At 45.8% G+C, this 27,917-nt stretch overlaps 1 protein-coding gene across 5 annotated transcripts in view; it reads right to left on the bottom strand.

Moving 5' to 3' along the window:
* The window catches only part of SRGAP2 (SLIT-ROBO Rho GTPase activating protein 2), a 249,214-nt gene that overhangs the window by 46,295 nt on the left and 175,002 nt on the right, over nt 1–27,917 (bottom strand). For 3 of the 5 annotated variants that reach the window (XM_061159935.1, XM_061159937.1, XM_061159939.1), the window contains exons 6-11: nt 24,807–25,022; nt 24,109–24,237; nt 17,574–17,798; nt 13,635–13,736; nt 12,431–12,628; nt 2,178–2,262 (exon numbers count right to left, since the gene is read on the bottom strand). In XM_061159935.1, the coding sequence (XP_061015918.1) occupies nt 2,178–2,262; nt 12,431–12,628; nt 13,635–13,736; nt 17,574–17,798; nt 24,109–24,237; nt 24,807–25,022 (955 nt within the window). The remainder of the gene's footprint in view (nt 1–2,177; nt 2,263–12,430; nt 12,629–13,634; nt 13,737–17,573; nt 17,799–24,108; nt 24,238–24,806; nt 25,023–27,917) is intronic. The other 2 variants (XM_061159936.1, XM_061159938.1) reach the window with 1 other exon arrangement.

The following is a 27,917-nucleotide window of genomic DNA, read 5'->3' as shown; positions in this document are numbered from 1 at the left end:
GTATGAGATTTAAAATGCTGATACTGCTATTAGACTGGGGCTCTCAATCCAACAGTGGGCCCTAGTACTAAATTGAAAGGATCACAGCCAGCCTTAAAAAATGAGATTGAAGATCTTAACATTCATCTGAAGTATTCTTATGCTTCTAAAAACTTGGGCCATTATGTAATCTGTGTTGCTTTTTTTGGGTCCACAGTTAACCAAGCTTGGTCTGTATGAGACTGTATTAGATACACCAGGGAAACTGTAAGCAGGAACTGAGCTGGAGGACAGATCAGCTCCCACATTCCTGGAAAGGCAACTGCAAGGGCGGGGGGAGGGCAGGGCTCTATCTTGCCTTTAAAGGTTGCTAATTGTTGATTACAGTTCAGCTCATCTTGAACAACACCCTCCCCCACCCCAACAGTCTCTCTTACTAAAGGCTCAGCTTTCATCTGCAAAAATATTATTCCAAGCCATTATTTCCAACATCTGTCCCATTTCCATTCTGGAATATTCATACACATCAATTATCCCTCTGTGGCAAGAACAAGGGGCTCTTGCGTTTTGATGACAAATGCAAACAGAAGGCAGGGACATGATGACTTGCACACAGGAAGATCTATTTTTTTCCTTACTGCCGGAACTTGTCAATGAAGTTCTATGTCAATGAAGGCAATATGCAGCACTAATGAACGGTCGCCAACCTTCGCCCCCTGTAGGAACACATTTGGTATATGCATGTGTGTTGCAAACCCATTCTCTCTCGCATACACACACATACACACACATACACACAGTCTCTGCCACACTGTGAGGCCTGTTCCCCATCTCACTTATGGGTCATGCTTAGACTATCTTGGCAAAAAGAAATCACAGTTATAACTTGTTTCAAATAGTTCTGGGCATTCTTTCCTCTGATTCCCCATGGAGCAATCTGCTAACCCAAGAGTAAAGACTTTCTGTAAGCAAAGTTTAGACCTGTTCAGCCTGAGTCCCTTGGGTGTGTATGTGGGGTGGGGGGTGGGGTTGGGGGGAGAAGAAAACAGAATTTACTTAACAGGCTTTCATCACATAAAAGAAAATGCATTAAAATCACAAGATCAAAGACATTAGAGATAAAAGAATTAATCACCGGGGGAATCGTTCAGGGCAGGAGAACAGGGTAAGAAGGGTGGGTTAGGAGGCTCTGGAATGGAAAGTGGGGCTCTGAATCCTGGGGCCTTTGAGCCAATGAGCGCTGTACTCTTGCCTAGATTCTGCACTCGGTCTGAGGAGAGCTCAAGAATTGATTTGAGAACATCCGACCTCTGTGCAAACGCAGGTTTTGCCTTTCACTGCGGGTACCCCCCTGTCCCCGCCCCCATCTTTAAGCGAGGAGATCAATGGGGCAAGGAGGAGGGGGCAGGGCATTCAGAGGCATCCCCAACCTGGGAATCCCATTAATCAGAGGATGCTGAGAGCTGGGCAGGAGACCTGGGCAGGGTGCCAAAAACCCCAGGGAAGCTTCTCTTTCAACTTCTGCCCTCTGTTTGACAGCTGAGGAGAAAGTCCAGAGTGCCAGTCCAGTCCTCTGCCTTGCTACTTTCCAGGGTCTGATTAAAATCATCTTATGAGACCAGACAGTCAGCTCAGCACCAGAGCCTCCGCCTGGCCAAATCAAGGAGGAGGCCACCTCTGAGCCCCAGGGCCCTTCAAAGCACGAGGAAACCACTGCCCACCCTGACACTGCTGACAGCTGCAGTCTGCCCCGCACCTGCCCTCGGGACGCCTCTCCTCCACTCAGAGCAGCTGTGACGCTCACCTCACAGTTCCCCCCCCATCTAGATCCAGCCTCCATCCTGCCACAGAGGAGCTGAGAGTTTGACCAGAGGGTCTGGAGAGGAAAGAGCCCATCAGCTCTTTGGCCCCGGTAGCAGCAGAGGAGGTACAGGAGGGGGCAGAGAGCAGGCACACTCAATTGAAACAAGTAGCTGATGCGCATTGGTGCTTCATTAAGCACTGGCCTTTCCCCATTACTCAAGCAGTCATCTGGGGTGTGTGCTTCCACATCGAATAAGCGAACAAGCGAGGAAAAGCAACGTGTTCACATAACCAGATCGGGGCCACTTTGCTGAGGAGGGAGGCAAGCGCTCAGCTCTAGGGCCAGGACCCGGCCTGCCCCTTGCTGCCAGATCTCCCGCAGAGCCCACACTCACTCTCTCCCAGGGTTTTCTGGAGAAGGTCGTGCTTGGCTTGTAGCTTGGTGATGAGGTTTCTGCCCTCCAGGTACTCCTTCATTTTCTGTAAGGAAAGAGGAGGACACAGAACATTCAGGCTCCAGAAGGGGAGGGGAAAAAAAAAAAATCACAGACGCTCAGCCGTACAATTCCCTTTCTAAGAGGGCTTTTGGTTTCTGACCCAATTTCCACCGGGTTCCTTTTTTATTTTTTTTAAAGGCCCTGAGCATCTGAGCATCTGCTGATTTTCCTGGTGGATTAGTGTCCTGCTTTATGTCTTCCTAGGAGCTCCACGTCGGCCACTGAAAGAAACTGTCTCCTTGAGCCCCGCATCCATCTTTTTCAGCTCCACCAGGGAGCTGCGGGTGGAAGGACTCACTGAGCCCCCCCTTCCTGGGGTGAGGACACACACCTGCGGCTGGTCAGCTTGTCCCCTCTCCCGACACCCTCCCCTCCAGGCCCCTCCCAGGGTGCATTCCTTCACACCAGGGGCAGTGTCAAGGCTCAACCCCGCCCCGAGCTCACAGCATCTCTGTCTGAGCCGTATTTTTAATTGGCCTGCTCCTCTATTCTGCCTGGAGTCTCTGCAGCAAGCTTGGGCTTTCTGAGCGCACAGAGGGAGGGGCTGCCACACCCCACTTGCATAACACACACTGGAGGTTCCAAACACAGATGAGGTTTATGGAAATGCGACCCATCTGCTCTAACAGTCAAAATACGACTGCTGCACTGCGCTTTGTGACCGACTTCTCTCAACCCTTGTCTCTCAGTGAGAGGCTGTATTTCCCTGGACAACTCAGCCAGTCTTCAAAACAACTCTATAAACCATGATAACTATTATCTCCATTTCATGGATGAGATTTGGGGAGATTCAGTAAGTGGCTTTAGGTCAAACAATTAGTGAGTGCTGGAGCCAGTATCCATACATGGAGTTTGGCAATACAATGTGTGCTTTTATTTTTTAATTTATTGTTTGGCCACGCTGCAGAGCATGTGGGATCTTAGTTCTCAGACCAGGGATCGAACCTGCACCCACTGTAATGGAAGTTCAGAGTCGTAACCACTGGACTGCCAGGGAAGTCCCCAATGTGTGCTTTTAATCATTATGATAAAGTGCTCGGTCTGCTATGGTGCAGAGCAGAAGAAGGAGAGAAGCAGAATAAAACCAGTTTTTAGGGTACTTTAGCATGCATTTTGTTGGAGAAGACTCTTGAGAGTTCCTTGGACTGCAAGGAGATCCAACTAGCCCATCCTAAAGGAGATCAGTCCTGGGTGTTCATTGGAAGGACTGATGTTGAAGCTGAAACTCCAATACTTTGGCCACCTGATGCGAAGACTTGACTCATTGGAAAAGACTCTGATGCTGGGAAAGATTGAGGGCAGGAGGAAAAGGGGACGACAGAGGATGAGATGGTTGGATGGCATCACTGACTCGATGGACATGGGTTTGGGTGGACTCTGGGAGTTGGTGACGGGCAGGGACGCCTGGCGTGCTGTGGTTCATTGGGTCGCAAAGAGTCAGACACGACTGAGCGACTGAACTGAACTGAACTGAAAGCATTTGACTCTCAGGATAACTGCATACAGCCCACAGGGACGGCATCACTGCTTCCTTACTGTAGATGAGGACAGACAGTGGGTACTGCTGATTGCTGCAAGCCTGTAAGTGGTGGTGCCAAACCCGGATCCCAGGTCTTTGGACTCTTCTTATGGTGTCTTTCCCACCCTGCCCCACAGCTGTTCACGGGCATCTCAGTTTGCCTCGGATGTCTTCTGCTGCAGTGGTTCACCTGCTGGGTCAGGGCCATCTGCCCACCTCTAAACTCAGAGGCAAAATGGCAGTGTCTCCCTGAGTATGATCTATGAATCACTGGTGATCCATAAAGTAGTTGAAGGGGTAAGTGGATATAACACTTAAAATGATAATTGTTCTGTCTTTTTTTTTTTTTAATGTACTAACCAAAAAGTATAGATCAAGCCTTTGGGGTGAAAGTAGAAAGAAAAGGTGAAAAAACTGTGAGTTACTTTTAAACTCTCTACCTTTCCATACAGGTTGAACTTTTAACTGAGTGCATATTTCTCTCCTTCCCTTATAAAAACAAAGAAAAACTCAGCTTTCTCTGGGATGCTCATCTTCACCCTCCCACATTTACCCAGATGCTCCTGTGTAGACCTTGGCAAATCTCTGACAGCACTTCTCACCCAGCCCCGTCACGTAGGCTTTTTCGCTCCTGTCTCTTTCCATCCAGATGGTCTCCTCTCTTTGGTCGGAGACCATGGCATTCATTATTCTTTGCACCCCTGATACTTAGTACTGTGCCCAGCGGATAGCAGACACTCAACAAATCCTTGAAAATTAGTGAATAAATGAACAGTTTCACTGTCCTCTGGCTAGAACCTTCCTCAGCAGTGACAAACCATGCCTCCAAGTATGCCCCTACTCTCTGAATTAAATAGAAGACAAAAAACAAGCCCTACGCCATGTCATTTCTGCCGCTTTCCTCACGACCTGTTCCCTCTGCTCCTTTGTGATTCTGCACGAGAACATCTGCTTAAAAACAGGCTCTGTTGTCTCCTTCCTCATCCCATCTGCTCCAGCTGCCAGCTCACCTGCTGTCAGTCTTCCCGGAGTGACACCCTAATCCCCAGCCAATGCCAACTGCGGGGCTTGGAACAGTACTTCAGGGCTCAGAGGTAACACACCTTCAGGAAACATCCACTGTGAACATCTGAACAGCCAGAGGCCCCTCTTTGGAAGTTCATTCCAAGGAGATGCTAAAGGTTTCTTAATGAGGGAAAATCCGCCCATTGTAACCCTTAAAATGAGACCAGAGTGCTCAGAAAACAGCCCAAATTCTAAAAGGAGGAGGCAAACTCCTTCCTGTCACTCATGCGTATACTTGTGATTTCAGAAATCATTTTTTTCATTCATGTTCACAGTTCGCTGCTTAACTCCGGCTGTCACTCGGTGAACCATTAAAATAAATAACAATCTGATAAAGAGGTATGATGAATTACCTTTTCGGGTTCCACTAAATCCTGAAGGATCAAAAGCTGTGTCAAGGTATGACCTGCATCCCTAATAATGGAAACAGTGGTTGGAAGTTTTCCATCTGGGTAAGGTGGGTATGCGGAGGTAAAAGCATCCTATTTGCAGGCATATCATTTATCACTTTCCTGTCCCGCCCATAAAGCGCTCATCTCTACAAGGGGTAGGCTGGCAGAGTAACCAGGCTTTCCTGGAGGAGCTCGCTTAGGCGGATTCAAGTGCTGCCGTCCTGACATACAGCGAAGGAAGAAGGCAAGGGAGGAAGGTGGCTTTTCAATGATTTCTGAGACCAGGGGCCCAGAGAAGAACTGTTCACGGGTAATTTCAAAATCCTTCCTTGGGCAATGAGAGTCACTTTCCTTATCTAAAGCATGTCCCAATATTAGGTAATTATTTTTCTTTCATTCCACTTCCTCTACCCTGCTCCTCTCCCCAAACATCTAAAAGTAAAGTGATCACCTGGACTTTTCCTCAGTGGAGAAGAAAGAAAAGGATCACGGTCAATTCCAGATCACCAAAATGAAGTCAAATTCCTAAAACACAGCCTGACTGCCGCACCCCATGAGCTGCTCCTACCCGCCCCCACTCCCATCAGGCAACACTCAGTATTACCAAAACTGAGAATTTCTTCCAAAAGTAGAAGGGGAAGCAAGAGTCTATTGGATGATTTTGGTTTTTGCCATTGTGAACCTTCAATTCAGTTTTTATGATCTCATTAATTTCTTTCCTAATAATTCTTAATTTAGTATTAACAGTCAGTGATGAGTTTTATTCATTGAAAAGGATTAGTATGATAATTTTTCTTTCTGAGCCCACCCTCCCTGACAGACATTTTAACTGCAGTAAGATGAAGAAGGCTAAGTTAGTATATTTGAGTCCCACCACTTGTTAACTCTTCTGACCTTGGGCAAGTCACTTAACTCCCAGAACTTAAGCTTCCCCAACTGAAAAATGGGGATAATACCTTTTTTCACAAGGGTGTTCAAGATGAAATAAAGATAACAAACATGACTGTGATTGACACCAACCAGCAGATACTTAAAAGTGCTCCTTATACAGAATCACTTGGTCAACTAAATGAAAAACAGCCCCTCCCTAAATTTCTTTGCTCTATGCTAATGCTTAAGAAAGCTTGGCAATTCCCTGGTGGTCCAGTGGTTAGGACTTTCACTGCCAAGGGCCTGGGGTTTAATCTCTGGTCGGGGAGGTGAGAGCCTCACGCCACATGGTGCCACCAAAAACAAAAAGAAAACAAACTCAAAGCAGGTTTCCAGCCTTTAAAAAGAAAAAAAGGAGGCACAAGAATGGTTTTCAAATTTAATTTTAAAATGCCTCCTCCCTTTAAATACATTCTTACCATGGTGCTATACAACTCATGGACCTTGCCTATGCACTAAATTTAATCTGTGAGCCCAAGGTCACAAGTCTCCACCATGATGAGAAAGGATGGCGGGAGGAGTGAGCTGTGCCTAGTCAGCCCCGTGCAGCGCACAGAGATTCACAGGTGTCATTACTGGGCCTTCTTCCCCACCAGCCAAGCACACTGACATTTCCCCTCCTGCCCGTCAATTTTTAAAGCCGGAAACAGCTGTCAGACAGAATACATATCAGAGCAAACCTTTCAACAGGAGCATATCTCCCTATTTAAATTGACATGGCAGGGGCATGTATTCATTTATACCCACTTAGTACACATTTATCATGTATCTGTTTATTCTTGGAGAATACCAAGAAAAAAAAGATCTTGGACCACACCAAGTCTAGCAGTCTTAGAGCACTGTCTGTTCAATGGTCAAGGAAGAGGCTCCTCTACAGCTTCTTACCTTACCCGAATCTGTCCCCCCCAAATTCAGGCAGCCTAGTTTTGTTTATTTTATAAAAAAATCCATCCCCATTTCATCCCCCATTCAAGAATCCCATACTCCAATCCTCACACAAGGAAATACCTGTAGGGTCTGACAGTACTTAGCTGGTAATGAGCAGACTAGAGATCTCTTCACAAAATTAGAGATATGGAGGGAACATTTCATGCGAGGATGAGCACGAAAAAGGACAGAGACAGTAAGGACCTAACAGAAGCAGAAGAGATTAAGATGGGGTGGCAAGGATACACAGAACAGAAGAGCTGTACAAAAAAGGTCTTAATGACCTGAATAGCTATGATGGTATGGCCACTCACTCAGAGACAGACATCCTGGAGTGTGAAGTCAAGTGGGCCTTAGGAAGCATTACAACGAACAAAGCTAATTGGAGGTGATGGAATTCCAGCTGAGCTATTTAAAATCTTAAAAGATGATGCTGTTAAAGTGCTGCACTTAATATGTCAGCAAATTTGGAAAACTCAGCAGTGGCCAAAGGACTGGAAAAGGTCAGTTTTCATTCCAACCCTAAAGAAGGGCAATGCCAAAGAATGTTCAAACTACTGTACAATTGCACTCATTCATGTTAGTAAGGTTATGCTCAAAATCCTTCAAGCTACACTTCAGCAGTTTGTGAACTGAGAATTTCCAAATATATAAGCTGGATTTAGAAAAGGCAAAGGAACCAGAGTTCAAACTGCCAACATCCATTGGATTATAGAGGAAGCAAGGGAATTTTATAAAAACATCTGTTCCTGCTTCACTGACTAGGCTAAAGTCTTTGACTGTGTGGATCACAACAAACTGGAAAATTCTTAAAGAGATGGGAATACCAGACCACCTTATCTGTCAAATCTGATGCGGGTCAAGAAGCAACAGTTAGAACCAGACATGGAACAGACTGGTTCAAAATTGGGAAAGGAATGTGACAAGGCTGTATATTGTCACCTTGCTTATTTAACTTATATGCAGAGTATATCATGCGAAATGCCAGTCTGGATGAATCACAAACTGGAATCAAGCTTACCCAGAGAAGTATCAACAATCTCAGATATGCAGGCGATATCACTCTAATGGCAGAAAGCGAAGAGGAACAAAAGAGCCTCTTGATGAAAGTGAAAGAGGAGAGTGAAAAAGCTGGCTTAAAACTCAACATTCAAAAAACTAAGATCATGGTATCTGGTCCCATCACTTCATAGCAAATAGAAGGGGAAAAAGTAGAAACAGTGACAGATTTTATTTTGGGGGACTCCAAAATCATTGCAGATGTTGACTGTAGCCATGAAATTAAAAGACACTTGCTTTTTGGAAGAAAAGCTATGACAAACCTAGACAGCATTTTAAAAAGCTGTGACATCACTTTGTAGACAAAGGTCCATATAGTCAAAGCTACGGCTTTTCCAGTAGTCATGTATAGATGTGAAAGCTGGACCATAAAGAAGGCTGAGCACTGAAGAATTGATGTTTTTGAACTGTGGTGCTGGAGAAGACTCTTTGAAAGTCCCTGTGATCCAAGGAGATCAAACCTGTCAATCCTAAAGGAAATCAACCCTGAATATTCATTGGAAGGACTGATACTGAAGCTTGAGCTCCAATACTTTGGCCACCTGATGCAAAGAGCTGACTCCTTGGAAAAGACCCTGATGTTGGGAAAGAGCGAAGGCAAAAGGAGAAGGGGGCAGCAGAGGATGAGATGGTTAGACAGCATCATCGACTCAAGGGACATGAATCTGAGCAAACTCCGGGAGATAGTGAAGGACAGGGGAGTTTGGCATGCTGCAGTCATGGGGTCGCAAATAGTCAGACACGACTTAGTGACTGAACAACAAGGACAGCCTATGAGAAGGGAACTGGTTAAATGAACAGTGTAATATCTGTCTGTACAAATGAAATTCTGCTCAGCTATTAAAAGAAGAGTTAGATCTTTTTGGAATAAATTGAAGATACCATCCCAAATGATAAAAACAGCTAAGTGAAGAACAGTATTGATGATACACTTCCATTTGTATTTCTATTTGTTTTATCTCCTCATATTTCTAATGTAGTGATATTACATTAAAGGGTACATCAGTGGTTGTGTCCACACAGAATGCCTTTGGAAGGATACAGAAGAAACTGGCATCAGTCATTGGCAGGAAGTAGGGGTTGGGAACAGGTAGAGGCTTGACTTTCTTGCTTTTTTGAAATCTTTGCATCTTTTAAAAAAATCTTTAATGGTTACAATAAAATAGGCAATGGGAAAAAAGGTGGACAGTGTGGGATTGCGTGTTATAGAAGATAAGTGATACAAAGCCAAGAAGATCAGAAAACCTCTGTCTTCTCAGTTAGAGCAAAGCAGAGCAGAAAGCTGAGCGGTTCCCGAGCCTTCCCCTGACCTCAGCTTCCTCATCAGGGCAAAGAGAAAAAGCTGGTGTCTTGACACCAGGAGACCAGAGTTCTGGCTTCAGCTCTTGCTGATGACCTTGGACAAGCTACCCATCCTTTTTGAATTTTTGTTGTTTGTTAGTTCTTAAAAAAAACCTTTCAAATGAGAAGATTTGGCTAGATGATTTTAAAAAAACCACTTCAAGTTTTAAAATTTCATGATTATTTTCCTGGTACTTCTTGCACATGACTGACCCTTATAGGTCATGCTTCAAGTTTCCAGTCGCTGTCATCTGGGCAGATCAATCTGATGACAGCCAAGAGTGCTCAGAAAGTAGTCCTAGCAGCCCTCTGGGTCACCAGTCATACTACCAGGAGTCAAAGCCTTGACAAGAGACCTCTTTTCAACTTTCCAAAAGAAGGGGACTTCCAGGAGGAGACACAGGAAACACAAGGGTAAATGTTTGTGAAGGAAAAGACTAAGGAAAGTACACCTGCAGTTGTCTTGGCTTTGTGGGTTCGGCAAGCGCAGGCAGCCATTCACACACCACCTTTCCTTGAATGGCCATTTTGCCACCCCCCCCTCCCCCAAAGTCCCTTTATCATGAACTGAATTATCTGACGCATTCCAAACACCAATTACAAAAATGGTGAACTCTTTTACGAATCTGTTACTAGACAAGCCCGGACAAAAAAGCCAAGGAAATTTACATGCAATTTTGGTAAGTAGCATTATGGTCACAAAAGACAGGAAATGAGTTAGTGGACATCAGTGCATTCAGACAGAGGTGAAAGGGTGGGCAGGATTTGGGAGATCGCCAGTTTGAATATGGTCATTCTAGCTCTTACTAAAGGTCAATTCTAAATACGAATGTAGCGTCCCTTAAAGCTCAGAAGCAATTTCTGAAGTCTTAAATACAGATTTTCATGTTCAAAATTCTCGTTTAATCAAAAAATGGAAATCTTCTACAATGTAACAAGATTGGGTCATTTAAGTAGCGTTATATCTAAGCAGTCCAGACAGAACAGTCAGACAATCCTATTATTTAAAGCCTCTCGAATATTTAACAACCTCCAGAGATAAAGAAGCTTGGGGAGGTACACAGCCCTCACTACAGACAAGAAGTTTTTCCCAAGTCTGTCCCAGATTTTTCATGCCTTTATGCTCTTGCAGGTGCTGCTCTGGCCTCAAAGGACTCTGTTCTCCTCTTGATTCTCTGCCTTATCCGCACAGTCACTCTGTGTGTGATGTTCCCCAACTCCATTCATCCTGGCTGCCATTCACACATGTGTGCATGGATGCACTTAATATTTTTTACATTTATTTTTTAAATTATCAAAATTAACCTATTGCAATTCTTTAGAAATACATGCAGTAAAAAAGAAGTTCTCCCTTCATAGGCCTAATTCCACTATTCTCTTCATTTGATATTCTTAGCATTCCCAGCTTATACAGCACAGTGTCAGAGTAGATCCTTAATAAATGATCAATGAATAATTTAATAATTTTCAATGAATAAATTATAGTGATGATAGGGATAATAAATTTTCAGCATTTTTGAGTACTTACTACAAAACAGGCAATATGTTATATATTTTACAAAAATGAATGAATGAGCCAAAATGTCATTCTATTCTTTCTTTGTATTGATTTTAGCATTTTACTCATAAATATATTTAAAGCATGTTATAATTAAATGGCTTTCACTTAATCATTTACGTGAAAACAGCAGATAAAACAATATGCCAGCAGTTTGCCATTTTTATAATAAAATTATAAATATATGCTCACATCCATGTGCAATGCATCGAAAAAAGCCTGAAAGAGAATATATTCTAACACTATTACCTGTAGATATTTGGGATTATGGATGATTTTTAATTTCTTCTTTCTTACTTCTCAAGTTTATATAATAAACATGCTTTATTTTGTATAACAAGAAAAAAAAGTTATTTTAAAAGAACAATACTGTTAAATCACACCCTTTCAACATTCTTCTCTAGGACTTAAAAAAATTTTGAAGAATTCTTAGCTTAACTACTTGAGAAAACAGATTTCTTCTTTAAAAGAGATAGCAAATCATTAGTGTTCCTAATGGAGAAAGGGCAGTGTTCAAAGAAGAATTAAACAAATGGTTCTAGTTGCAGGAGAAATTCAATTTGCTACTTGCAGACTATGCTTCTTGACTGAAAAACAAGTTAATTCTGCTCATTCAGAATCAGTATGCATATTCACTGGCTATATTTCCTCTCACATCTGCAAACTTAATTTCTTCTTTCTTAGTTGTCAGAAGATTAGGAAATAAATTTTAGCTCAGGCAATAAATCCTACTTGGCAAGCTCGAAATAACTCAATTATTAAAAAGTATCACCAAAGACCAACCAGCAACCTTCCAAAGGACTGTTAACACTACTTAAAAAAAATTGGGTCCACCTGTCTAAAAGAGGACTGGGAGATGCATAAATAAAAAAATATAAATAAATATAACGTTTTAGAATTCTCTGCAAACCAATAATGCTGCACATTACCTGTCCCTTTGAGTTTTAGCCATTATTATGAAAAATAATTTTGTATTGCCACAAATTATAAAGTTATCACATCAACTAGAAGAAATAACAGATTTTAACTGTAAGGTATGCTAGCCAAAATACCTCAGTGTGGTTCTTAAGAACTAGGAGATGCAGCCCCCTGGGATGATGCCCAGGGATGAGAAGGAAAGTTGTGAACAAAGTCTACTAGCTGGTTAAAAATGTCTTCAAGAAGAAAATATTCTTGGTAGACACACAACTTGTAAATATTTGTGCCTTGAAGTGTACGGATGGTCTCCGAACATGCCCAGATCCAAGTGAAGATATTAAAAAACTGCCCTGAAGATGCCTGACAAGGACCCCGGGATCCAAATGGCTCGTGTGTGCTGCAGCGCCTAAAGCCGGTCTTTAAAGGGCGCGGGGCCCCTCACCGTGAAGTAGAACTGCTCCGTCTCCTGCTGGTTGGCCCTCCTCTTGGCGATGCTGGGTTTGCTCATGAAAGTTTCTGAGACCGTGGACTTGACGGATTCCATAGAGTTGCTGTACTGGAAGCAATCAGAGACATCGAAATCCTCAACGGTCACAATGTCCTGGATGGTCTGCAGAGTGGCCTCCATCGTCTTCTTTACCTGTCATGATAAGGGCCAACATAATGCATGAAGGGTGGGATGCAAGACGGTAGTGATGGAGAAGCTTGGAGAAGTGAGCTGAGGAAGGAGGGAGCGGGTGTTAGCGGGCCTGCAGTGCTGCTCCCCAATGAACAGTGCTGAGCAAGCGGTAAACATCACATGGACCCTCTTCTCTTCAGTAAGGGCCTAAAACCCACTACGTCCCTCATACTGCCTGCTTGGCCTGGCTATTTAATGTTTAATTTTTAAATTTAAGATTAGCTCTTGGCTATACTGGACTTGCTAAGGGAGAGAGAATGAAACCAATCCAAAGCAACCCCGTCATATAGAGAGCGGGTTAAAAATTCGTGATGGGCCGAGTCCCACCGTGACCCAGGTTCTGTTTCCTGACCTTCAACAAATAACGAGCTTGTCTCCCCACTTGCAAACCAAGTGACCCATCCCTAGGCTTTCCTGATCTTACAGGGGAAAGTAAGACTTAACTGAGATTCCAGGTAAGAAGTCATAAGAGCTCAAAAGAATAAGGAGTTGATAATCAATTGCACTGCCCTTTTGAACTAGTTGTTGAAAGCAAATACACTGGGCCCAGAAGAAAGTCGCCCTTTTCTAAGAGGATGGAGATGTTTGAAGTGTCAAAGTCAAAGGCCTCTGTTTGTTTGAAAATGCTGGAAAAAGCCAGGCAGGAGGGGGTGGTTTCAGAGACACAATATTGTTCACACAGCTGCCAAGTGCCATTTTGATTAAATGTGTAAAGGCGGGGACAAAAGCATTTTGCAGAAGGCTCAAAATAGAGCTCAACCTTTGGCAATGCAAGAGCCACTTCCTGGAGTTCAAGGGCAGGATGTAGCAGAAGGGGAAAATCCAAGCCTACATTTGGCTAGGAAATGTTTGCGGCAGCCCGGACGTTCCTGCATGCTCCTTCCACCTGCTCCCGTATGGCGAACAGCAAAAGGTTCGACAGGGAAACTCAGAGGGTGGCTGTGAACCTCCCGAGCAGGAAACTCACCTCTTCATTCTCGATCTTCAGTGTGGATAAGCGAGACTGCAGTTGTTGGCATCTCTGTACCAGCTCACTCTGGACGGGCTGCTGGGCACAGAGCTGGGATGCCTGCCAAAAGAAAGCAACACCAGGTCAGGGAAAGGACACAGATCTTTTGTCAGAGGCCCGTTACTGTTAATAAAACGACTTGTACTCAAGCTGCAAAGCTCACAACTTCTACGTGAAACAAAATCCAAAGCCAAAGTGTGTAGACCTTTTCTAGGAACAAATAGCACAAGAAAAGAAGGAGGAAGGGAACCTGTTTGACAAGGTCTCTCTCTCTCTCTCTCTCTTTGGAGCCCACCTCTAGCCTGGTGCTTGGCAGGGGCAGGTCCATAAAGGGCCTGCGGCTCCCAGGAAGCGGGAGTCAGGGCAGAGAAGAGGGCTTCAGGCAGCCCTGGCTCCAGGCGCACAAGCTTTGGCCCAGGGAGGGTTTCCTGCCAGAGGTCCAAGTGGCCACCTCTCTGGCCCCGCCTTTGTTCCCCGCTGGGCACCAGAGTGAGAGCAGGAGAGAAGTGGGTCAGGAGGCTAACGTGCCGCTGCTGGACGCCAGCATGGGTTTATAAATCTGGGCCACGCATGAGAGCTCTGACTCAATGAGAGAAAGTGTGAGGCCAGGAGCAAGTCCACGGGCAATGCCAGAGGGCCCCAGAGGGCATGGAATCCTGTGGAACTTGGCATTTTCAAAAAGCCATCATTTCACTCCAGGTCTTCACCAGATCTGTGTGGGAGAAAAGTCTGTCTTTCTCCCAAGGACCGCTGTCAATAAGCTTCGCCCCGAGTGAGGGGAGGGCTGAGCCACTGTCTCCCGATGGGGCTGTGGCGATGGCGTGGGCCTGAGGTCCCCCACCGTCCCCAGGATGACAGATGAGGAACAGAAGGCTGGCAGACTGCGAGGCAGGGCCACGTGCAGGCAGCTCCTGTCACCTTGCCACCACGCGTCCTTTAGCCTCTCGTTTGTGGAGAGACATCTGGATAGAACCAGCCTCCTCCTTCCCCAGCGACGAGTGGGCAGATTCCCAAGCCCACAGACCATTCTCTTGCTTGAAAAGACAAAACCTCTCTTCAGATGGAGGGGGCTGGGACCTGACCTTTTCCTCCATTGGCTTTTAAGCTCTCAACTGACTTGACCTCCTCCCCCAGCTGAGAGGCTGGCCTGAGCCAGCTCTCAGATCTGAAGAGAGCTGACTTCATCCTGGCTCTTGGATAAGCAGACACAATGGAGAAAGCTCGGTGGCCAGGATGGGATGGTGCCAATAGTGAAACTCTCTGGCTGCCTGATGTCACCGGTCAGGCATCCAGAGCCCCACAAGCCTCTGGGGGCACCAAGGGTAGAGCCAAGCGCCTCCTCCCAGTGCATCGGAGAGTCCTTGGCATCAGTCCATGTGCTGAGTGCCCCAGAACACCAATCAGTGTGGGGCCTCGGCCAATTTCAGGGCTTCCGGTCCGAATGCCACCCGAACTTTGGCCCCAGTTCAAGGACTTCCAGGCAGCTCCCTCTCCTCGCCTCCACAGTCTATACACAGCCCTCACTGACTGGGGATAGATGGCTGCAGGGACCAAGAAAGACTGGCCTCTCATCGCTTTTTCTTCTCCACTCACATGAAGGCGAGGCTGGAAAGCAAAACCTTTGCATGATCTAGGATTTGCCCTGGCCCCTGCCTGGCTCAGCCACTGATCAGCTAGCATCACACAAAGGGAGGGCCTAGGCAGAAGACTGAACTACTGATTTTTAAAGTAACTTCAATCTAGCAGGCGGGAATCATGGAGGGAAAACCATCTCCACGCTTGTTTCTTTAAGAAGCAGCAGGGCTGCTGATGCATGCTTTGGCAGTGGTCCTCTACCGGGGTGCAAGGTAATGCATTCCAGCTGTGCTCCGGAGTATGGGAATGAGGCTTTGACAGGGCGAGGAGGGAGCCTGAGCACTCAGCGTCTGGAATCCCCCTTTATGGAGACAAGCTGCTGGGCTTAGCAGGCAACACAGTCGACACCAGAAAATGTATTAATATCACTCCACTCAGCTGGTCCCCAAGTTCCACTACTTCTTGGGAAGGAATCTCCGTGGCAGCTGGAGAAGGGGTTTGGAAGACAAGTCTGACCAGAAGCCAGAGCAGGTGAGGAATGGGGCTTCCTGGGGCTCGGTGACACCCCACCCCCGTATTCTAGCTGCACATGCTGCCATCTCCCTTTCCATCTGTTCAACGCTGACATTTCCTGAGCCACAGCAATGGAGACAAACTGGAAACGGTTTTCCCAAGGAGGAGAGGAGGAAAGAAACCATCCCCACACTTCTGTTCTTAGGATAGAAATGTCCCACTGTCCACGGTGGCCTACTGATGACAGGAGATCCACTGCTGACGCTGCACCAGCTCTCATTCTGGAGCAGCGTTTTCTAAAGAGCATCTGGATGTTCATCTTATTGGAAGAACTGTTCCCTTGTTGAGAGGACACTGTTATTTTTCCTGTCACCCAGCATTCTTTCCTCCTTCTTCTGGTAACTTCGGCCTGACTGTCCTCTGAGGGGGAAATTTTCACTCACAACTCAGGCCCTGTGCTTTGGATGGGACTTTCCCAAACTTGAGGGTGCAGGGTATGGCCTCAGCTGACTGCAGATACCAACCACAGTGATTGGCTCAGGGGTAAGCACATCACCCAATCAGAGCCATGGAGACAAGGGGAGACTTGTGAGGGCTTCCGGGAGGGAAGAAGATACTCTCTGTGTTTGCTTGTTATTCTGGCGGCACCACGCAGCTTGGGGTCTGCGGGACCTTAGTTCCCCTGAGCAGGGGTCACACCTGGGCACAAGGCAGGGAAACCATGGAGTTCTAACCACTGAACCACCAGGAATTCCCAAGGAAACAGATGTTCTTTCTGTTGGATTTCAATCCACAGGGGGATAAGGCTGCAAATGTAGGCTCCTTGCCCCTACAGGATAAAAACCTATTTGAGAACAGAGCCAAAACATAGGATGTGAAGCAGAGTGAGAAAAAGTGAGTCTTTTGATATAATTCCTAGTCCTCAGTTCACCCATGCCTGAAGATCTGTACTGACCTTTTCTATTATGTAAGCTTATATATCCTCCTTCTGATTTAATCCAAAGGTCAAGTGGTGGCTCCTAACCCAGGAAGAAGATTCACTTTGATTTATATGAACCACCACCAGAAGTGGAACCTCAAGATTCAGAGGTTCCAGAACCAAAGAGCTCTCTCCTCTCACTTCAGGTTATTTAGGCCCTTTTTGTTTTAGCCATCAGAGGTAAAAAATCAGAGAGAAGACCCCTACATTCATGCACTGCTGCCTGGACAGCCATTCTTAGGGGTGACATCTTAGCTCTTGTCCTTCTGTAGTATCCATTCTTTTTTGTTCAATACCTAAGTAAAACTACCCCTTTTATCACAAACTTCTGAACCCATGACAATAAGTGCCTTTAGAACTCTGACAAATGACAGAAGATCACGCCATCAGCTTGCTGAGCTCTCCCTCCCCATCAGAAACCTTGAGTATCTGGCTCCATCTCAGCCCTCGCTTCTTTCAGCCTCACCAGCTGGAGGACTCCACCTCCCTTTTGCTTTCATCATATGGAACTCTTAGTAGTTTTTAGAGCACGCTGGCTGTTTCTCACCTCCTCTGATCCTGCCAGTCCCTCTCGGTGTCCCCGTCTATGCATATTTCTGTCAACTCATCAACTGTAAGCCCCCTGAGGGCTCTAACCCCGTGTCTACGGTCAAGCCTAGTGGACAGCAGGCACCCAGGAGCTGTTTGCTGAATGGGTGGAATGGGTTCCACCCACATGAAGCCAGCCCCAAGCCTTGCCCTCCCCAGAATACCATGGCCTGAGTGCAGAAACTCTAGACGCCAGTGAGCTCAAGCCCCCTGGGGGTGCGGGAGAGGAAGGAGGGGCTCACCATGTCCCCCATGTGGGGCTGGAACTCAAACTTCATCGGTGGACAGAAGACGTTGTTGTACATCTCCATGAGGCGCTGCTTGTCACTGGTGGCGTCCAGGTTTTCCACAGCGTTCTCAATGGCGTCCAGACCCTCGTGCTTCGACTGTTCCAGGTTCAGTTCGGCAGAGAGGAAGGTGCGCAGCGCACGGTTCAGGCTGGCGTGGTATCCTAAGTCACAGCACTGCTGTGGAGCGGAGAAGGCACGTGAGCAAACCAAGGACAGCAGAGAGGCTCGGCAGAGGGGAGGGCGGCCCCCAGGGCAGATCTGATCAGCGAGACTGGCTGTGCTACCGGAAGAAGGCTGGCCCTCTGTGATCTGGGTGATATTTCTCATTCTTGACTCCTAGTTCAGTATGTAGGACTCCTTAGAGGACTATGAGGTAGTCAGAAGGAAGAGGGCTCATTGGGACAAAATGAAATTATTTAATCATGCTATTCAGTAAACATGAAAGAGCTGGGGAGAATTTTCTTCTATTTTCAGGTTCTTCTGGGGATACCATTGTAATGAAATTCAACAATACAAATGTAGCCTGACACTCCTTCAGGGTTACCGTAATTTCATTACAACATACCAACCAAGTCAGGCCATTTCAGCATTCAGGGCTTACTTAGAAACCATAGGTGTCGCAAGAGAACTCTAGTGAGAGAAATAAAAACGGGGGAGCGGGGCTGACCCTGTCCCTATCAACCCCTGCCCCCGGCAAACTCCCAACAATTCTAGGACAGGCCATAGTTGTAGATTAGGATTTCTGCACTAAAGCTCTGGCCCAACAGCATTTCTGAGACCAAAAATTTCTAAATATAAGTATTACTGGGAAAATTCACATCACTTAAGGGATTCTGATTTTTTGAAATAACATGGAAAAAGAATGGTATGAAAGATGCAACAGTATTAAAAAAAGCACTGGACAGGAAGTCAAGCAACCTTGGAAAAACCATTCCCCCTCCCTGAACCCATTTCCTCGACTGTGAAATGAAAAGATTTGGCCAGCAGTGGTTTTCAAGCTGTAGCACAGAGCTCTATGGTTCTGTACTCAGGTTGCCCTTAAGAGAGGGCAGCCCAACTAGTAGGACTTGGAGCCTCCTATCCCTGCTTCAACCAAACCAGCTCTTCCCTTTTTTCTATTCAATATATTAGGATTCTATGTAAAGTCTGATTTGAAGAAAGAATTCTTCTGTTAAAGAGTAAGACTGAAAATATCAATACTTGGACTAAACATAATCCCTGAGGCCCTCTTCAGCAATGGCATTCTGTAACTCTATTCCTTATCCCTCCCAAAGGACCTAGAGATCCAAATTCCTCAGTCACCCATTATCCCCTCTATTGCTCAAACAGTTTTGATATCCAAAACTTGAGATGAAATATCAGAGAAGAATCCATGGATAGAGAGAGACCATCTGCCTGATTGCCATTTCATTCCATAAGTAGGCATCAAATTAACTCTTCCCCCAGTCTTCCCCCCTCTTCATGATCACACTGGGAACAGCCACTGCTGGGGAAGAAAAAGCATGTGATGCGCCTCTTCCTCGCAGCATTTAACAAGAAGCTCCACGACAGAGTGCTTGTCAGGCTGGGCTCTGGACTCAGTGCCAGCGGGCCCTGGCAGGTGCCTGCCTGTGCGGAAGAACAGCAGTTAGAGCTTAACTAGAGGCAGAGGATGGAAAGACATTAAATTCAGTTGGGAGGGAAGCTAGACAAAAGCAGCTGATTGGGAGGTTGCACACGCAGGGGCCCTTTCTCCTCTGGGAGATGCTGCTGGTCTAGCCAAGCCTCCCTTGAACCTGTAACCCTTCCTGACTAGCTCTGCATAGACTCCCGCTGAAACAGTTCTCACTCTTCTCACCTGCTGGAACTGGACCCAGTCTTCAGGAGCCAAATCAACTTCTCAACCTCCAGGACAGCCATCCCTACAAGCCTGGCACATATTAACCCTCCACCCAGAATGACGTCCATCTGCAGCCCTGAGGTGACACAGGACGCACCCCCTCGTTCTGTAACTTGCCGTTTCACATCAGCCTCCAAAGAGGGCTTGGCCAGAGTCTTCCTCTTTCTTTGCATCCCTTACCATTGGGCCTTGCGCACAGTAGGCACTTAATAAGCACCAGTTGACTGGTTGATGCCAGGAGTACAGACTCTAGCCTCTGAGGAAATAATCCACTTAGGCTGAACACTGATTTTAGTCAAGCGGGCAGCCGTGGCCACTGAAGCCTTTAGCTTCGCTCACTCTGGATGGCCTAGGGAAGACAGAGTCTCCTGGGCCAGTCCAGGCTTTATTACAGTGACTGCTCGGGAGCTTCTCTGTGCCAGCACGTGGGGGCCTAACTCACAGTGTGCCCTCGGGCTCAGCCACACCTTCAGCCAACCAGGAGACTCAGAATAGGTTTTCCAGAGCCTTGGCTAGCCACATATCTGAAAGGGCAGCAGCGGAAACTGAGGCGTCAGAAAAGAAGCAATTTCTCGCAAGGCTAGGTAAACAAGATTTGAATATTTCATCCCCGTTCCCTGTAGAATCCCAGTGAGCAGAGGCAGCACATTATTTTGCTCACAATGGGGACAAAGTATGTTTTCCATGGCATCTGATGAGTTCTGTGGCCATGCCGGGCTCCCCTGGCCATTTCTGGGTTATATAAATGTTTGATGAAAACTATCTCAGGGGAAATCAAATTTTTATAAGAATTTAATGATAGCCCTTCCAGATGTGTGATGACTTGAACTGACGGTTCATTAACCCTTTACCAGCTGACAGTCTCACCCAGAGATCTAGAGAAGGCCTAGAAAAGTAATACCCACTTCAGGCTCTCATAGAAGCAAGAAATAATCGCCCTTAATAAAATGTCCTATTCAGAAAGCTGGGTTCCCCCCTGTCTGACTTGGGTGCATATGGTGTCACAGATTCTCTGCCCACACACAGCACTCACCACACTCCATGAGGACAATGCCTGGTTCTTCATTCATCCATCTGCTTCTGGGGAAGAAAAGTACATTCCAAGGAGCCTGTGGTTCTTAGACTATCTCAAGTCACTTCAGAATGTCTTTTTTGGCCCGAAGTCAAGGTTTTCCTGCTGTGTATCAGATGCTTCGAGTGGATTCCTACAATCTGAGATTAAATCTTATACTATACAATGAAAGGAAGTGAAGGGCTAGTCCTTGAATGGACTGGTATCCACAAAAATCTTTCACTTATCCTCGATGCCTGAGCACACAATGAACTTTGACATTGCCAAGAAGGAGGCAGAATGGTGTCCATAACACAGATGGCAATGGACTGGCACAAGATTCACCCCACATCTCAAAGCAAGTTCTGGATACTGTCAAGATCAGAAAGCCAAGGGATAACCGGGCTCCCCACTCACTTCTGCTCTAACTGTTGGTTCATGGCCAAACCATCCTTTTGGCCATTTTTACGGCAACAGATCAGCAAGAAAAAGCAGGAAACTACTGACACATATAATAACATGAATGGAGCTCAAAAACATCATGCTGGGCAACTGAAGCCAGATTTAAAAAAAAAAAATACATACTATATAAAAAGCCCCCCTTTGTGAAGTTCTGAAACAGGCAAAGCTAATTCATAGTCAAAAGAAATCAGAACAGTGGTGGCCTCGGGGTGGAGGACTGACTGGGAAGAGCAAAGAGGAACTTTCTGAGGTGATGGAAATATTCTACATCTTCATAGAGACACAGGTTATAAGGGTGTAAGATTCATCACAATTCTTGCAATTTAACACAAGTTCAATCATTGTATGCAAATTAGATCTCAATTAAAACAGTACTGAAAGGCATAAAAAGGAAAAAAATCTTGGCTTAGTAAGCCCTGTACCTATGTATGCACGTATTAAGGTAAAGAAGAGACTTGATTCCTGCCCTCAGGGAGCTTACAGAGACTAAAAGACCCTCCTCTGTTCTTAGTGCAGTGGCTCTCAAACTTTTTTTGGCCTCCAACTTACAGTAAGAAATACATCTTATATTGTCATACACGCACACACCTCTAACATAATAGTTTTACCAAACAAAACTTAACCTTACTAATGTAATGCACCCTGATGTTTTCTTTCCCATTCTGTTCTATCCTAGTCTAGTTTATTCATTGAAATAAAATAAGTCAAACCTTCATGACTCCTCTAATGGATCATGACCTATGATTTGAAAACCACAGTCTTAGGACTTCCTGTGTTTAGCGCTGGTGCTGCAATTGGCCAGTTAGATAAAAAATGATCTCTCTGTATGTCTATGAATACCTCTAGGGTAAGAATTATTTTATTATTTTGGTACCCTGATGCTGCAGGGCACATAGTCTCATCCCAAATAAATATTTACTGAACATTTGTAGAGCATAATAATGTTATAAGCTTTCTTTCTTTTCTTTTTTAAAAGACTAATTAATTTCACTCCAGGAAAAACAAAAACACAAATAACAAACAAACAAAATAAAGTGAGAGCATTTTACTATCCACGTGGCCTTGAACACTACCAGCCTGGACTTGCTCCTAGTGACCTAGAACCATGCCCTGGCTGAATGCTAATGGCATCTCATATAGCATCCTCTGAAGACAGGCTCCTAACAAGCTTCTTTTTTTTTTTTAAATGATAATAAGGAGCAAAACAGCTTGCTTCTCGGACTGATTTAAAAACACTGATTCACATCTGATGGACGGTCTGTGAATTGTGACTGACTTAGCAGTACCCCTTTCTTCCACAGAGGTCAGGGGTTTGGTGAAAGGGGAGAGAAAGCTACCCTGGGGGCAAAAGAAAGAGAGAAGGAGAACCCACAGCAGAGGTGTGGTGGACCGCCCAGGTACGATTTTTTTTTTTAATCGAATGTGAGATAAACAGCAGAGATTGAGCATAAGAAAGAAGTGATTCCCCTCCTCATGCTGAGAACAGGCCTCTCTCCCAACAGTGAGGAGATGTTTCTGTGAGGAGGAGAAAGGATCCTGTCCAAGGCTCTGACCTCCATTGAAGGACAGTGTTCAGATCGGCATCAACAAGTAGCGAGAACAAAGCAGGGCCTGGACAGGGATCAGGGCTCCACGGACCCGGTGAAACGATGACACTCAGGGCATTAAGAGGCTGATACCTACTGACTCAGAAAGCCCTGGCTGAAGGGAGAGAGAAACTACTATTTTAGAAACCTTCCCAAGCAGCTCTGATGTGGGGCCAGATTGAAGTACTCAATGGTTTAGCCCAGTTCTTCAGTCTGCCATGGGCTGGATGGCAGACACAGCAGAGTTCCAAACCAGCTCTGTGACAAGCCTAAGGTCAACCAGCTAGTCACACAATGGCCAGTCTTAGACCAGAACCACACACAACATGGTGAAACGGGGCAGGTCCGTTCGCAGAGAAACCAAGGTCGACAGGCAAGTATATGAGGTCTGGCCAGAGGCTCACAAAACTCAGTTGCTGCCTGCTAATAGACCTCTGTGAGGAGACCGGCCCGGCTCCGCCTGGGGCCCTGGAGACTGGGAGGCTGAAGCTGAGTTGGATGGCTTCAGGCCCCTCACTCTGATACAGGCAGGAGAGACTGGGGTACTTAAGCAGCTGCAGTCAGGACTGGCTCAGAACTGGCCCAGACTGGTGTTTGCAGGTGAGAGCCACTGCAAGACCTCACTACACGGTGTATGGAGAAGCAGCGAAGAAGTGAACTTGCTCAGCCGTGTGCGACTCTCTGCGATCCCATGGATCTGCAGCCTACCAGGCTCCTCTGAAAGAGAAGCAGCGGCAGAAACCAAACCAAGGCCGACCCGTAAGGCTGGAGACAAAACCCGTGTCCCTGTGCCCGCCCCACGCAAGACACACGCGCCGAAGATCTGACCTCTCATCATCTGTGCGTCACATCAGCAGGTATGAGCCAGATGTCAGGGGCAGCCGGGTACCTTCCTGACCAGGACTCTAATTTGCAGTTTAACTTTGGGCAGGAACTCTTTTGACCCCCTACCTAGATTTCCTTATCTACAAATTGGAGATTGTAATATTGACCCAAAAGAGTGACATGACAATCAAAGGAGATAACACGGAGAAACATTAAGAGCTATATAAACTAATCAGGTATGACATTCTAAGCCTTTAGTTCTTGGCACTCGGTTCGATGGGCAAGTAGCTGATCTAAGGGAATATTTCCTGGGAGACACGAGTGCACAGTGGTTGTGAGCCTGGGTTTACTAATCAGACCTAGGTACCGATTTTGCCTCTGTCACTTATTTCTAGCTAAAGTCATCTAAACTCTCTGAATTTGAATCTGTAACAATGGAGGTAATAACGCCGTCCTCCCAGGATTCTAGGGAGGATGAATGAAAAGAAGTGTAAAGTGCTTCACCTGATACCTGGTACATGGCAAGCCCCAGAGGGATCATGGCTACCATGTTCATAGGTGTTCTCAAAACGCTCTAAGATGCCTGAGCAACAGAACTGGGGGACTCCTGATCAGATCTTCAGAATCAGGACAAGGGACCCTTGTGCCCCTCGTACCCCTGCACCTTTGGCTTTAAGCACTTACATCAATAAGGTCAGACAGGTCGTGGATGTAGTACTTGAAGACAGAGGCATTGGTGGCTTCCAAGGCCAGTAAGTACTCATTCCGGGCTTTAATGGCCTTCAGCTTATTCTCCGTATACTTGGCTTGGCGCTGAAAAGAGAACAGAAGTTCATTTTTACTTTTTTATTTTTTTAAGAGGGGAGACTGATCGCTAAAAGATGGAAAGTACAGTACATTCAAGAACCACAATTGTGCTGCTACTCCCTATGCGCGTCTGCCTTAAATTGGGTTCTAATTCTGTGTAATGAGAGTCAAGGGCATAATGTAGAACAGCCCAGGAAAGGTTAGTGAGGCTCCTACTTTAGACGTGTGTCCCACTTTGGTTCTATCTGTAAATTCCATCCTCCACCCCTGCACCGCCACCCTGAAGGAGGTGTCACTATATTTGCCTCTGAACGCCTGACATCTGAAGCCAAACCCTAGGTCTACAGTTCCCCTCCCAGGCTTGGGAAAGGCGACTACTGTTTCTTGTTTGTCTGCTACAGATGCCCAGGTTTTTCCAATAACCAGGATTTCTTTCAGGGCAGACTGCAAGATCATTAGGCACTAGAGGAACCCAGGACTTCCTTATCCTGCTCTCAGGGCTTACTGGAAATCTCCTATCAGTCCTGATTTCAAGTGTTCCTCCCCAGCCCCTACAGTTGCCAGAGCCTACACACCTTCTCCTTCATCTTCTCGATCTTCTTCACTGAGCTCCTCCGGACATGCTTCTCCTCAATGCGGACGTTGGACGTGGAGTCAGGGGAGCGTGGGGTCTGCCGGTCCTCCTGCTTCACAGATTTTCCAATTTGCTTTTCCTCCTGCTTCTCCGCCTCCTTTAGCTTGCTCTGAGCACTGATGCTGTCGGCATTGTACATGTGATATGTCTTCATGACCTGCAAGACACCCCCACCCCCACCCCTAGAGGTCAAGCCAGTGGGGTCAGTTCTTTGCTTTACAGGCTAAGAGACTCAGCTGGACCTCTCCTCCATGAGCAATGTTCTCATACCCTTAAGGGCAAAATTCATACGTGTTTGGTTTAGCCAACTTCCTATATTAAAGACCACTCCAAAGCACAGGAAAGCAGTATTTGAAGTGAGCCAACATGTCTTACTGTTCATTTTATGTCTTCCACCAGGAATCATTTACTCCTATTTATGAACATTTGTGAGCATTTCTACTTTATATGGTAATTTCCTTACTAGTCATCTCACAAGACCAAGATAGGAAACGTCAGCACTCAGGCCCCAAGAGTCTTTCTGGGCTGGCTGGGACCCTGGAGAGGGCAGCACAGCCTGCAGAGCAGCCTATGCTTTGGGGACTCTCAGACATGAAATGGGGAAGCTTTCTACTGGCCTTGTGTCCCGGGGATCTGACTGGCTTGCTTTATCCCGATCAAATGCCCCCTCTCACAGCAAGAACAAGGGCAGCCACCACTTACTGAGCCCCGAGTCTACTCCCTGACTAGGTGCCAAGTGCTGTACATGCATTTTCTCATTCTTGTAGCAATGCTGTGGTCTAGACAACAGCCCCATGAAGACTGCAAACCTTCAGAAAAATTCAGGGAAGAGCCTAAGAAGGGACAGAATCCACATCAGGTGAAACTGCAGTTGCCAAAGGAAGGACGTAATATCAAAGGAGAGGATACAACTTTCACATTTTTCATCACAGCAACGGTTTGGAAGTCTAGTCCCTTTTCCTACAGAGAAGGCTGGGAAGCCTGGGAAGCCTCATTTCCTCCCAAACACACCACTTCCAGTCACCAGGTGTCTGCACCTCCCCGCTGGAGCTCTCTGTTTCCACACAGGGAGCCTCTGCTTATATCTGGAAATTAAAAACGCTTGCTGACAAACCAAGCGAGCTGAAGTTCATGAGTGCTGATGTTCTGATGCCGCGAGGGGGAGAATCAGAGAGGCAGGAGCTGGGGTGTGTGTGTGTTGCGGGGGGGGGGGGGGGGTGATGCTGAACTACAGATGAGGGCCGGGGTGGGAGAATCAGAGAGGCAGCAGCTGGGGTGTGTGTCAGGGGTAGGGGCTGAACAACAGAGGAGGGCCGGGGCGTAATAATAGTAATCTCGATCCCTTGGTCAACACTGTGTCAGAGACCTGACGTATGTCACCTCATTTAACGTTCACAACAAGTCTATGAACGACATGCTATTATTTCCACTTTTAAAGATGAGGAAACTAAGGCTCAAAGAGATTAACTATCACATCCAAGGTCACACAGCTAGTAAATAAATCAGAATCAGGATTCAAACCCAGGTTTGTCAGGCCACAAATTCCACGTTCTTAGTCACTGAGCACCAGCATCTCCCCTCTGCATGGGCCATGGCTGGATTAGTTGGGAAGAAAGGCTACGCTGAGTCAAGAGAGGCTTAAAAAGAGAATCTGGTTTCCTTATCTGGTTGAGTTAGAGTCTCAAATGGGGGCTAATTCAGCCCCCGGGGGAACAATTTCTAGAGAGATTTTTCACTGTTGCAATATTACCTGGCCCCAAATGTCCATGTATCCAAGGCTGAGAAATCCTGGGTTAGAGGAATTTTGTGGGCATGTATACTGCTCCCTTAGCTGGAGGTGGAGGAAGGAGTACAGAATACTGGGACACTGACAAAATCAAAGTGCTTTAGACATTAAGTGATGTCTCACTTTTGATGGAGATGGTGTAAAATCAGCTTCACCTTATTCTGAGCCTGGCACTTCCCTTAAGTATAAGGTCTACTCCGTACATTCTCTACATAGGAGAAGCAATGTTTAGCATCTGACAGCATTAAAAACCTTCCTAAGTAATTTGTCTTCCAGGTTTCCAGATTGACTAAGAAGCAAGAAAGAGGCATCCGCTATCCTAGCTGAAGAAGGGTAGATAGGAGGCTCCTTTTTTTCTTTTCATCTGAATGTGATTAAGGGGTTCAAAAGTTTGAGTGAACCGTTATAAAAGTGAATTGACTTTAAGAAAGTGACTTTTTACTCCGTGAAGATGTGTAATAAATAAAGAGGAAATGCTGTTAATGAACATGAAGGACCAAAAGAAAGGGGGAGGCTCAAAGGAACAGTGCCAACAGGACAACAAATGAAATAAAAAAAATTAATAACGTATATTACTCCTTTCCCCTAAAGAACTTGAACTCACTTTAAAAGAGTAAAACACTACCTCGTCTAAGAAACTATAAATTCCTAAGGGTAAGCACCACTTCTTCTTTTGTGTTTTTCTTTCTTCTCCACAGTTAAGAAATATGTTATGTATACAGTGGTAGATTTACAATCAGTGTCATTGCCCACATGACTGAGTCTCTCCTCTGTGCAGATACAGGAGAAGTATAACTAGGGCCCTTCAACTCAAGGGGAAACTAAGGATAAAGCTTGAATAATTGATTATAAAAGAAAATTTGTTGGAGAAATAGGGAACTCAAGATAGGAGTTGGAGAAATATATACAGTGAAGCAAACACAAACTAGGGGAAAATTCTCAAGTCTAAATTCTCAGTTTTACAAAGGAGTTCACTTTACTTTGAAAAACAAAATATTGAATTCATGTCTTTAATTCTGCTCCCTCCCCAAGCCAAACCAAAATAACAGAAAAGAGTTTTTATGTTATTTTTTAGTTATAAACTGAGAAAAAGAATGAAAGCAGAAGATGAAAAGTGGAGAGGCAAGAGGCAACCAGACTGAAATCACAAAAACCCTCAGAGGAATCAATGGAAGTGGGATGAAGGTGGGGCTAAGAACCTGAGAACAATCAGACTTCCAGAACCCATCCCCTGCCCCTCTGCTGGGAAGACTAGAGATTTATTTT

The sequence above is a fragment of the Dama dama genome, chromosome 14 (assembly GCF_033118175.1).
Source record: "Dama dama isolate Ldn47 chromosome 14, ASM3311817v1, whole genome shotgun sequence".
Lineage (NCBI taxonomy): Eukaryota > Metazoa > Chordata > Mammalia > Artiodactyla > Cervidae > Dama > Dama dama.
Note: the sequence above shows the minus strand (reverse complement) of the source record. Positions and strands in the feature narration are given on the sequence as shown.